Raw genomic sequence first — 13531 nt, forward strand, 5'->3', positions numbered from 1 at the left:
AGGTGGCTGTTCATGGATAGTGTTACTCAAAAGCTTGTGCATGTGGCGGGGGTGGTAGTGAGAACAAAAGGTTTGAGTCTTACACCTTATTTATAATGGCTGATACTGCAGAACAGCTCTGTGTATGGATTTTTATTGGCCTTATGGTATTTGCCAATCTTTCACCTTTGCTGGTATGGCGCTCTCGCTATTTCAGTCACTAGAATGATTCTGTTAAAAATTTTGTTGAAAAACAAGATGTAGCAAAGTATAGCAAGTGCTTGACAGGTTTGGGGCTTTTAATAGATAAGCAAAATAGAATGCCCTTGTACTTAGGTGGGTGACTTTGAGGACTGGTATGGCATATATTCAAAGAATTTTTATATTAGCTAAATATGAGCAGTATTCTGTTTCATAGCCTCACTTTTAGGTGCACTTGTTAGTGGGAGGCAGTGGAGAGTTCAGACCTGCTCAAAAGAATTATCATCCATTTTGTTATGACAAGCAGAGCATTATTATACAATGAAATAAAGGCAAAATGACATGAAGAATGTATATGCACTATATAATATGCCCAGAAAGGAAGGGTTGCTTTAGCAATATGTACTCTTTTGAGTTCCTGACCTTTTAATTTTTTTTTATTTTTAAAATTTTCTTTCCCTAAATTTGTGGATTTGCCTAAAACTTATCTCTGAAGTTTTAAGTTGTAGCATGTTCGGTTTGCAACTGAAGGAGTCAAGGAAGGAGGGAAAGTTGAGTTCTCTCAAGTTCCTGCAGCAACTGTATAGTATGTTATCAGCCAAGATTCTTGTCTTGGTCATTTTCTGGTAGTTCTTTTGAATGAATTCTCAGTTAGGTAAATAAGTTGCAAGTAGAAAATGATACTTTCCACAAGTGTACTTTGTCTAGCTGAGGATTCTGGGATACATTTCTGTCCTGCTTTACAGTATATCATGCTCTGCATTTAGAAGGTATGTTGCTTTTTGGCACTGTCAGACAAAAATAAAAGCCCCAAAACCCAAACTTCCTCAAGATCTTTCAACATCATTTTTCATAACATAAACCTGCAAAAGCAATATTAAAATGTTTTTACAGTTTTGAGTATAGAATTTATAAGCATCATCTCTCACACCCTTTTAAGCACATCTCTCACACCCTTTTAATAGATCTAGATACTAAATGTCTAGCATTTATTGGCACCAGATTTGCTCTGCAGAGAAATGCTTCACTGCAACAGTAGAATCAATTACAAATGCAGTGACTGTATTTGCAAGAGAATGAGTAAATAAATTCTGTGTTGCTGGGATAAAGAAGACTGGAACTAACTCACATGGAAACAGCACTGAGCCCAGAAGGCATGGAACATGCTCTGAAAAGCAGAGCTTCATATAGGACTTTAATTTGGGGCTTTGAAATTTGGAACAAATATTGAGAAATGTGAAACTGATTGTATAAAGTGGTCTAAATGGCTATGTAGGAGCCTTGGTATGGCCTCTGTTTCTGGCTTTTTGGGAATGTGCTGCTGTGATATTGCCATCACATTGAGTGGCCTCTTTTGTCTAAAGGTCTTGATCAAAATAAGGGGTCAAGAAACCATCCTTTGTCCTTCAAGGGAGTATGGAAAGCTCCCAGAAAACAATTAAAAAAAAAAAGAAAAAAAAAGTTTGGCTCTCCTGGATACCAGAGAATGTCTTTCTCTGCCTCTCCAACCCACATCATCTGTCAAGACAGTAAGTCAGTGATTTTAAGGGAACAGTGTAAGGGCATGTGGTGGCACTTCCCCTGTACAGTTTAGTAACACCAGCAACCCCTAGCTCAGACACACATAGCCTCTTTGGTTTTGCCAGTTTTTAAGGGGGTATTTTTCCATGTATTTGTATTTTCTTCATGTATTTTCTTCAACTTTATCAGTCTTCTGGCTTTCACTGATGATTGTGTAGGTAGTTTACACAAAATTTGAAGAAGCTGGTCCTCCTCCTTACTGTTTTGAACCTACCTACACCTGTTAATCTCATTTAGGCTCCACTGGCTGTTCTACAAGAAGCAATGGACACCTGGACCAAGCAGGGATGAAAATTAAATTCCACAATTGCAGAAACATTGGCAGAAATAAACTCCTTTGTGAAGGACTTATCTGAGGGATGTATTAGGTAGCCACCTTACTGACTGCTGGCAGGAAGTTGAGTGGTTTTATTATGAAAAGAAAAATTCATAGTAGACAAGAAAGAAAAAGGGGAACAAATCTCTAAGAAAGTGTTTAGAGGTATCTACAGATACGTCTTGGAAAAACTTTTTGGTTATAGCTTAAGAGTCAAAATAATAAATGCAAAGGGCTAAGGTGTTAAATCCATGCTTTGTAGTACTCCTTCAGTACTTGAAGTGAACGATTTTGTAACACTGTCTAGCTTAATGTATATTAGTGTCTGTGAGTAGGCATTTCCCCCTCTGCTTACATTTGTGTGTCCTTGTTTCCCAGGTCAAAATTCATCTATTTTATTAGCATTTCTGAAGAATTGGGAATTCAGGGCTGTGTGAATTAGTTCTTATTTTAAGTGTGCTGATTGTAATCATGAAGCTGAGCAATGGTTGTTTTCTGTATTGTAATTGTAATCTGCATTGTTTGTATTTATGTCTAGAGCTTGAGTGGTTTCCTCTTATGAAAAAGACATAATATACCTTAAACTTAAGCAAACTTGACTTCACAAGTTCTGGAAACAAAATTCTGTAACTGAAAGAGGGAAAAGACTTCACTGTAAAAGCCACTTCAATTTTTCACATTGCTGTGACCTTCCAAGAAGTACCTGTCCCTTCATATCCCTTAATGGATAACTGTCTCCAACCCAAAATGAGGACAAATGGTGCAGAAACAGTCCTGTAATAAAACAGCTCTCCATTCAAAAACCCTGCAGCAGGCAGAGGACATGGGATTGGACCTCTTGTTGACCCCCTTAATCCTCAGCTGTAATGTAATCTTTCTGTGCCATCTGGTGTTTTAACAGACTTAGATTGGTGCATATGAAAATTACCAGAAAATATGTGGTTGTGACTAGTATGGTTCATTACAGGAATGTGCCTTTTTAATGTATGTTTTCTTTTCAACTAAATCTTTCTTGCATGCTGTGCCCAAAGAAAGGCTACAGGTTAGGTCACGATTTCTGATGCTTTGCAAAAGAAGTTTAATCGTAGCCACCTACTCCTGACACAGCTTACATATCAGTGTATTGTTCTACTCTATTTCTGCCCTTTTTCACTGATTTTATGCATGGCCTCAGGCGAATGACTTGACATCTGTTTCATTTTTTTCTATAAGCTAATGATGAAAACATCTGCAGAAGTCACTGGAAGTACTGAAATAGATCATCAGTACACAAAACCTATCAGGTTTGAGAGTAAATGGTAGAAAATTTGATGATAGTAAGACAGCAAAGAAGCTGACAGGCAAAAAAATCTACAGGAGCACAAAATCAGCAGGTATAATCCTTCAAAGAATCCTGTTGTTTTTCTTAAGTGATGGGAAGCATTTTGATCAAAAGTTCAGATTATTTTTACCCATGGACTGTAATTGCTTTCTGTGCTAGGTGGAATTCAAAAGAAGGGCAATGAGATGTGTTATGTGACTTGTCCAAGAACATATACTGAACTTGTGGCATCTTGAGCATAAGAGAGAAGTATTTTTGTAGGATTTTTGTTCACTTATATTTTGCTCTATATCACAGTAAATTGGCTATTTGCTTATTGGCTATTTGACTTATTGTTCCCCTATTTCATTACCAAAAATTTCCATTTACCTTATAAAAGATTTTATGGCAGTTTGCTTGTAACTGACCTACTGGTCCTCTAAAAGTTTCTTGGAAGGGAGGACCTCCAAAGAGTTGAAGTATTGCAGTGCTGCATTGTCATTTTTATGGATACACTGAGTCCAAAGTGTTTGTTGTTAATTTATGAAATGAAAAGATGCTTATCTTAATTTATTTAAGAGATGCAACTTTAGCAAAGACCTGTAAAAGATGCTGGACTGTTATGCTAAGCCATTGGGTGTGAGACAAACCTTGATGTGGGTGTTATTAAATATCTGGCTGCCTGGTATAAGAGGCAGTACTGGATATTGAGCAATATATATATATATATGGTTCCTGCAGCTTGCCTGTGTGTCTGAGAGCTCCAAGATCTGTGGGAGTCACTTTTCTGTCATTAAGCCTCTCTCCAGCTTTAGCTATTAATATGTCTTTGTATAAAACTGAAGAAATCTGCCTCCTCTTCCCAAGACCTGAAGTGGGCTAAATCATGTCCAGAGAAGTGAGAAGGGTGTTTGTTCATTAATAGATACATAGAAGGCTGCACTTGGGCAGCAGTAAGATGTGCAGTCCCTCTGGAAACTGCAGAGCCTGCAATGCAGATATGCAGCACTCTTCTCCTATGCTGCATTTTTGCTTCTGCTGTAATTTCTCCTAAACTCTTTGCCAGACCAATTATGGCTGTGACAAACTTAGTCTGTGGAGAGATGTTGTCCTTTCCTAGTGGTTTGAAGAGGTGGAGGAAAACACTGTGCAGGGTTGTAGCATTGTTCTCTACAGCTCATTATGATTCCCCTTTCTCTCACCTAAGAGTATGTGTGCAATTGGGAAGGGAAGCTACTCTGTGTTAACTCTTTTTTTCTTCTGTTTTCCCTGGGGACTGAGGGGGCAGTGGGGTTATTTCACACCATGTTAAGTTAAGAAAGTCTGATTTACCATCCGCTGAGTCCTGAAAGACAAGGTGAACTTCTCACAAATAGCTGTATTGTGACATTGCCTGCTCTCCTTGCTAGTGGTACCAATTCCAACTTTTTTTTTTTTTTTTCTTTCACTCTCTGTATGAGTCACCATCTGGTCCCACCCTTGCATAACAAGCTAGATGACTTACAATGCCAAACCTAGACTTGTTGCTATGTTTTGGGACCTGGGAGGGAGTCCCTACCACCACCGTACTCCCATATCCTAGCATTAGCATATTGCTACACAGAGCTTCTGGGCTTTACTTGCTTTAACAATATCCTAATTTCAGCAGGAAGCCTTGTTTATGTTGCATCCTGGGCAAGATTTGCTGTGATGGGTGGATTAGAAAAAGAATTTTGGGTGTGTAGCACTTCCCTGTTGGGTAGATGGGTTATATTTGTTCAGTTTTTATGGCTCCTGTCTCTTTTTTCCTACTCCGTGAATGGCAGAGAGCCACTGGGGGAACGCTGCTTTACAGAGGGGTTACCGAGCAGGCCAGAAGAAGCTGAGGGAATATTGCTATAAGGAATGTGAAATCTGTACTGCACCTAACTTTTTTTGGTATCTTTCCACCCATATGCCTGCGGTACTGAAGGTTTCAACCTTTGCAACTTCATTTTATCATAATGTTTCTGCCTCATTTTTCTGACCACATCGAAGTGTTGCCTCATTAGAAGAGGAAGCCCTGTGGGAATTTTCTTCTGCAAAGCTTAGGAGAGAATGAGGACACAAACTTCCCGTGTTTAACTGGTAAACTGTTCAGATATGGCAAAGCTTTTAACCATATCAGCTCTTTTTTACAGATGTGATTTGTGAGCAGTAGGCTCAGAAAAATCTTCTTCCATAATCTTCTTCCATGTCCAGAATAGATGAAGGAGTATTTTTTTGTTTTTCTGTTAGATGTTTGACTCCACCTCAACATTTAACCAGGATTTAGGGAAGGAAGAGGTATCCTTCTCTTACAGCAGATAGATGGTGAGAACTTTATTCCGTTCAGTTTGGAATCACTAAAACTTAGTATTCTCTGTTTTTCATTGCAGATAGCTGCTGCTTTATGGTGGTATTATGTCTCTAAAGGAATTGAATATTTGGATACAGTATTCTTCATCCTGAGAAAGAAATTTAACCAAATTAGTTTTCTTCATGTCTATCACCATTTCACCATGTTCACCTTGTGGTGGATTGGTATTAAGTGGGTTGCAGGTGGACAAGGTGAGTTCCCTTCTTCTCATATGCCTTTGACCAGTTAGAAGGGAGAATTATTATTGTTTGGTAGCAACAGAAGAAAATTTCATAGACTTGACTTTATAATACACAAAACTGTTTATTAATGCATACAGTCTCCCTCTGTGGGAAACATGGGGGAGGAAAAGATAGCAGGGCAATAATCTAATGAATTGCAAAACTTCTTTTCTTTTCCTCATGGGAATCAATTGCAAGTCTGAAGTTCTGCCTTCAAAAGTATCTGTATCTGTGTGAAACAGAGATGTATGTGTCTTGCCTAACTTTGATTCTTGCAGATACAGAGAGCTGCAAAATCTAATTGTGGGCCACATTCTGTGTGCAAATTTAATGAAGTTAATGGAGATGTTATTTTGGCATTGTATATGAGTTTGAGGTTTGCTTTTATTTTTATAAAGAGGCATGTATAAAATTCTGAAACCTTCCCTTGGAGGCGAGCCAATAAATCTGTCAATTCACTTTTAAAACCTATTCATACTGACACAAGTCTAAATTCATTATCAGCCTTTTTTTTCCCGTTGCTTCCTTTCTAAAGCCTCCATCAAATAATTTTATTACTATTTATTGCACTGGCCACATCCTCAATTGCCTACACTGTACTCTTGTCCCTGTTGTTTAGCCTTCTCTCTCTCAAATTAAAAGCTCTCCAGAGCTGAGGGTACAGGGAAAATGCCCTGTTCTGTTTGATGTGTACTTTGTAGGCTTATGACACTGAAAATACCATACAGTAAACACAAAATACCATATTATGAACACCAAACTAATATTTTGGGGTTGGTGTTTTGGGTTTTTTTGAACGACACTAATACTTATTTTGTACTGAGGGGCCACTTACATTACAAAGAAAAATATATAAATTTAGTATCTGCAACTACTATTTAATTTCTCTCATGTAATATGCAGGAAGCAGGTACTCAACCAGACATTTCATGATCTTTGTTTGCAACTGCACCTGTAAAATAAGATTATTGGAGACTGGATGGTTACTTGTAGTCTTGCTTTAGAAATTCCCTGGGTATCTCAAAAGGCCCTCTCCCTCATTGCCTTGTCAGAATTTTCATGCTAAATATCAGCAGTTTTTAATACAACAGTTGGAACTATTTCCAAATTTCTTTCAAGTTCTGATGTTCTAGCACTGCCTCTTAGTTTCTAGAGCCTGCAAAAGGAAAAGCAGCAGTTGCTTTTCTGCATTTATGCATAAATGTGGATAGATCTGTGTTCTTCTATTTTCTAGTTGATAGCACATTGCTTACATAGACAGGTCTATTATAAACTAGACCCTATTATAACAACTGGGTCCAGACCACATGGGCATCTGAGCTATTTGATGTCAGCAGCTATTGTCTGTATTGCCCTAATCTTACACATTAGAGCATTTTTGAGCCTCTCTGTCAGTGTAAGAATACCTTAACAAGATACAACAGGATTCTGTTAAATGACTGCTAATCTTGACAAAGCAAAGAGATCTTAATGCAAATTAAACTGTAAGCATGGATCTAACATGGATCGTTCTGGAAAATGTTATACTATACACTGACATATTTAAGAATGCTGGATACTTTAAATCATAAATAAAGAAACTAAAGATGATTAATTTAGACAAACTCACCTGGCAATGCCTTAAAGTTCTTATAAACACAAGTCAAGTTTTGCTTTGTATGGGGTTTTTTTGGCCTATTTAATCAGACTTCCATGTGAGATTCTTGACTTCTTGCTGAGAAGTGAATGTTTTGCATTTAAGTACAGCTTAAAAGATAGAAGTACAGAGTCTGGTACTTCGTACTTTACATTGTCAAAAAAAGCTTTTAATAATCCTTTAGAAAAACAATTGCAGTTACACTGTAACAACTAATGTGGAATACATGTCATTTATGTCTGTTCAACAAAAATCTTATAAAAAGCTTTGGCATAAGTAGTTCCATGGAAGATGTGACATACAACTTGCATTCACATTTGTTTGTGTCAGCACATGTTGACAGCCAGGTCTGTACTATACTATTCAATATTTTGGGGATGGAATCCTGACGTGTCCTGTGCTTTGTAAATTTTACTATTAAAAATAATGATACGGATAATACTAAAAAATAATCCTCTTTTTTCCAAAATTGCATTATGATCTTCCCTTCTGTTCCTGGACAGCTTTCTTCGGAGCTCAAATGAACGCATTTATTCATGTCATTATGTACATGTATTATGGATTAGCAGCTTGTGGCCCTAAATTTCAGAAATACCTGTGGTGGAAACGATATTTGACCATATTGCAATTGGTAAGTAAAGTTTCTCCTTTTGAGGTAAAAGGTGTTGCTTCTGAGTGGATTTGCATTTGCAGAGCTTTGGAACAGATGCTGCTCCTTCCAAAAGTTCTTCTCTGTCTGACACTCCTCAAGTTAGAATACTTCCTGGAGATGGAAGCATTTATTCAACTTCAAAAAAAAATATGCAGCATAGATAAGAGTTGTGTGAGTTAAACTCTAATGCTTCCTTGCTGGTTGTTTCAACTGAATTGCAAAGACATGTTCAAAATGTAGAGAAAATACAGATGGCTTGTTATCTTCTCATTTTCCTGTTTCTGAAAACTGATACCAGACACTACAATGAATCTGAAGTTCCTGGTCAAGCATAGTGTGCATGCATGAATGTGACAGCCAAATACAGCTTCCCTACCACCTCCCAGTTCAGCAGTTTTCATTAATTAATGAATTGGTATAAATCTATGCACTCAGACCTATGGAATATATCCAGACTTTTTTGATTCTGTATTTTCTGTCTTTCAGGTGCAGTTCCATGTGACTATTGGCCACACAGCCTTGTCTATTTATATTGATTGTCCTTTCCCTAAATGGATGCACTGGGGTGTCATTTTCTATGCTGTCACCTTCATCTTCCTGTTTGGTAACTTCTACTATCGGACATATAAGCTGCCCAAGGAACCTGTAAAGAATGGCAAAATAGCAAATGGTGCTGTTGCAAATGGAGTAAGCAAACCAGAAAATAATGCGGTGGTGGAAAATGGAAAAAAGCAGAAAAAGGGAAAAGCAAAAGGAGAGTAACTTGATCCAGGCCTTAACCATTGTTGGCAGTGAGGAGCCTCCAGTTTGGTTTATAAAAGGAAGAAAAAAACACTATCTGTACCAATTAACCTTAGGTTACTGAAGAGCTAGAACACAGATATTTTCATTATTTATGAAGATTGTTTTAAGAACAACACTAAAGTTGAATTTCTATTGTAATTATGTAATTATCATGCATATGGTCTCTGTGTAAACTTGTAGACTGCTGGTGTTGGTGAATGTAAGGAAGAATTGCAGTTGATTCCATGTTTAGCAGTCCAAAAGTTAATACTACCATTGATAAAGGCAGTTTTGTTGGCACCCACATTTCTCAGGGGGGTGGGGAGGGGAGGGGAGGGGAGGGGAGGGGAGGGGAGGGGAAGGAAGTAGCATTTGAATACTTGTGCTTTCTTTCCAGAAAATTATTAAATTTCAAATTATGACGTATTATCTAATCAGAATGCGCAACTTTTCTTGTCCTCCTTGGAGAGTACCTTAAGACAAAATATGTGCTGTCAGAACAGTGTTTGACTTTTCAGACATTACTTGATTTAATTGAGTATCTGTTACAGTTTGGTTTTTGTTTTATTATTTTTTTTCTTGTGTGGAAATATACCTACCTCTTCATCTGCTGAAAAGAATATTGAGCATTAAATAACTGGTTTCTGAAATATGGAGTCTTCTAATCTAAATATCTGTTAATACTAATTCAGGAGAACGTATGTTTCCCTGTGGGAGTAAAAGGGATTTTTGGTGGTATCCTTTGATCAAGTCATCAATAACCTTTTTTTTAATGTAAACTGACATTTTGGAGTGGTACTTTCAGTAGAGCCAAGTAAAGAATACATTTTAAGAACGTATAAATATGAATGAATATATTGGTTTAAGCAAGTAGTAAAAATAGGCCTGCTGCTTCTTGTCCGTGACCTGCATTAAATCTGTGGTGCTGATTGATACTCAAAATAGTAAGATAATGTTATGGTGGAGAGAAAACAGCATGTAATTCCATTTAGAAATGTTGTGTGCATGAGTACTCATGCTAACTACAAGGCCGCCACTTAATTGGGAGAGGGAGTTCGGTTTAAAAGTACTAAATACAGCAAACATAAAATATTGAAAATATCGCTGTTGCTTGGTACCTGTCAAAACTCTATTTGTTAGACACTTGCAGATAAAGTATTGCTGGCAGGCCACCATTTTAAGTCAAAACTGCTAAAATAAGTAGAAACTTTTAGATGGATTTTCATTTACATGTTACATAAAGGACTTTTTACCATTCCTTTTGTGAAGAAAATAGGGAAAGATTTATACTCCTTCTGAATAATGTGATTACTAGGAGATACATTTTGAGCTGCTTAGCATGCAATGAGTAGAAGATGGGTGGAATTGGAAACTATATCCTGAATTACTGTATTCCTTGGCCATCACTGCAAGAGCTGCATTGTTACTGTCCAAATGCATTCCCCAGCTCTGGTCAAAAACATATCCAGAGGTAGCAACAAACATATATCTGGCAAGTGGCACCATTGGTGCAGGAAGGGTACACGGAACTGTAAGAGTAAAATGAGTGACACGTTCAATAGATTTTTGTATCTCAAACATCTGTTCATCTGTTTGTAATATGCAAGCAGGTCACATCTTCTGTGTCTCAGGTTTGTCTCGTCTCTATACAAAAAAACCATCTAAACCCAAAAAACAGGTCCTAGAAAAAAGAGTTTTGGATATAGTCTGTTGTATTAAAAAATAATTCCTAATGCTGGAGTTGGTTCAGCTGGAAGGTGGTTCATCCCTAATCACCACCACTGAGGATTTTTGGACAGAATATAGAATTGTGAAAAACTGTTTCTGCTGAACTCAAATGCATGTGACCATTAAGTTTCTTATCTTCTGTGTCTTGTGATTCTTTCAGCCTTTGTAATGATGCTTTTTGCATTTGCATAACTGTGTATTTATGTAGTGTGGCATGGGGAGGAGGGACGGTGATCTACCCTTCCTTCTTGGACAAATGCCACTACCCTTAACCAAGCCAAAATGCTGGCTGACTCAGTAACTTTGGAATGGCTAAAGGAGTAAATAACTACAAAGCAGATTTACAGCGCACCCGCTACTCCAAGGCAGTGGCTGGTGTGAATACACTTACCCTACTGTAATTTCAAGGTAGTTTACTCCACTTTGATTAAAGGGTAGCTTCTTTCTATTTGCCATGGGATGTGGGCAGCTAACTTATAAATCTGTATCATTCCGTGAATTGTGTTAAACTGGTTGTTTGCTCTGTCATTCATTCAATAAGCCAGATCAGCTAAACTGATACTCTCAATGTGATCTAGCTCTGAAACAGCATACTGGGGAGTATTCCAGTGCAGGTTCAATTATGTCTTTGCTACATTTTCTGAGTTAAGAATTATGTCTTGCATGATGGCAAATATTTAAATAACTGAAAGTTAAATCGTTTTTCCCCCTCATCATGCATGGAAGTGGATTAAAGCTGATGGCAACTTGAACCCTATTGACAGAACTTGAGTAGAAGCCTACTGTCAAACTCTGGGGTAATTGTTAAATTCTAAGAAAAAGTGAAAAAACTCACTGTGAGGATGCATGTGTACATGCACATCATATTGTCTGGCCCTGTGCATAAAACCAGAGATTGCCATTTCATGGGAAAAAAGCCCCAGTTATTAAATTACTGGAACACTGCTGTTTTGAGTACATCTTTTGCAATATGACTTTCCTAGGTCTATTTATGATATATTTGATTGTTCATGTAATTCAAGTCCCATTACCATCTTGAATATAATGGCCTTATTAAATGTGCATTTTTGTAGGCATGGTCTTGAGTGCAATATTTCTGTTTCTGACTATGCAGCCAGACTCATAGAATACAGGGCTGAACTTGTACAGCTTTTTGCTTTTCAAAATATGAGGCAATAATGCACATGTGAAATACTGACAGATTCATTAGAGTCATACTTGAGTCTAAGGAAACTTAAAATTTTGCCATGAAAGTATGTATAAATATGTGTATTTTCTATACACAGTACTGAAATTTAAATTATACAATCTACTTTGCAGGGTTATTGGGGTTTTTTCTTCTAAATCCTTTCAATTTATTGAAAAACTAAATTCAAACTATTTGGAACTTTTTTTGCCAACGAATGATAATTTTTTTGCTAAGAGTTCTGAAGCTCTTGGACCAGAGTCTCATAAATATTTGATGCCATGTAAGTAATACAATTTCATTTAGCCTCATCTCTAGCAGTGACAGTTTTTGGATTATTTTAGCACTTTTTCAGTGTAAAATAAGTATGAATTATCTATACATGTGTGTATATATGTGTACACATACATAGTGTATGTGTGTGTGTATATATGTATGGGTTCTTAGCAGATTCTTTCAATATGTGAAGTAAATTATATTTCTTGAATGTGAATTGGCAGGAGCGAACAGAATGATTCCTACAGCTCCAGCAGTAAAATGAAGCAGTTTTCATTCCACAGTTCCAATATCAGTCTTGCAAACATAAATAGTATTTGTCAGTCATTTTAGACATAGGATGGCAGACAAGACAGAGCCTTTTCTACCAGTATAATAAGTATTTTGGGGCATCAGTTGTAGATTCTGAGGGGAGGGATCTCAACTCAGGGTAGCTGGGGAATTACGCTGTATTATAGTAGAGATCATTTTAGTATGAGTAACTTGCTCCAGGTGAGTCTTTGAAATCATTGCAGTCATATCTGTTTAACAGAAAACTTTTAAAAATAAATCATAGTCATAAAACCATTTAGGTTGGAGAAGACCCTTAAGATGACTGAGTCCAACCATTAAACAAATGTTTCTCTGTAGGTTCAAAAGCATGGCCTACTTGATTACAGGACCATCAATTTCTTCCAGCTCCAGATCAGGAGAAAAAGGTGAAGGCAAAATGAAAATGCTGCACATTTTTTTTCAGGTTTAACCTAAGGGCACATTTCTTCAGAGTAAACATTTGAACTGCATGTGCTGGGAGGTAAGAAAGGTTAAATAGCTTTTGTGGTGCAAGACCTCAGTCCTAAAATAGCTTACAAGCACTAGCTATCTCTTAAAAACTTGAATAAAATTGTTCATGGTGCATAAAGTTAAACCTTGCATGAAGCTAGTGTGGGCTGAGAGTCAAATTTAAAATGAGATCTATTTCAGTTAAAATTGAAGAGAATGGGGAGCTAATTAACTATCTGGATAGTGTATTTATCTTGGTTAGAAACACAGACTTACCTAATTTGATACCTAAAGCAAGACACCCATATGACATCTCATTGCACTGCAGTCTGATGTGCCGGACCCTTTGCTAATATAAGCAGAGGCAGCTCCATGGAAGTCAGTGGGTTGGTTCCCATTTACCTCAGCAGAGTATGTTGAGCACTAAAGAACAGGGAAAATACTTGCTTTCTGCCAATATCCCAGGAGGATTGAGGGAAATGTATGGTTCAGGGTGCTGCTTTTGCATAAGGTGTTCATGCTTTTGTAAACAT

General features: G+C 37.3%; 1 protein-coding gene across 2 annotated transcripts in view; it reads left to right on the forward strand.

Annotated features, from left to right (window-relative positions):
* The window catches only part of ELOVL4 (ELOVL fatty acid elongase 4), a 32688-nt gene extending 23307 nt beyond the window's left edge, over positions 1 to 9381 (forward strand). For both annotated transcript variants that reach the window (XM_069011273.1, XM_069011274.1), the window contains exons 4-6: positions 5774 to 5945; positions 8115 to 8242; positions 8750 to 9381. In XM_069011273.1, the coding sequence (XP_068867374.1) occupies positions 5774 to 5945; positions 8115 to 8242; positions 8750 to 9025 (576 nt within the window). In that variant the 3' untranslated portion in view covers positions 9026 to 9381. The remainder of the gene's footprint in view (positions 1 to 5773; positions 5946 to 8114; positions 8243 to 8749) is intronic.
* The last annotated feature ends 4150 nt before the right edge of the window (positions 9382 to 13531 follow it).

The sequence above is a fragment of the Aphelocoma coerulescens genome, chromosome 3, assembly GCF_041296385.1.
Source record: "Aphelocoma coerulescens isolate FSJ_1873_10779 chromosome 3, UR_Acoe_1.0, whole genome shotgun sequence".
NCBI classification, from domain to species: Eukaryota; Metazoa; Chordata; class Aves; order Passeriformes; family Corvidae; genus Aphelocoma; species Aphelocoma coerulescens.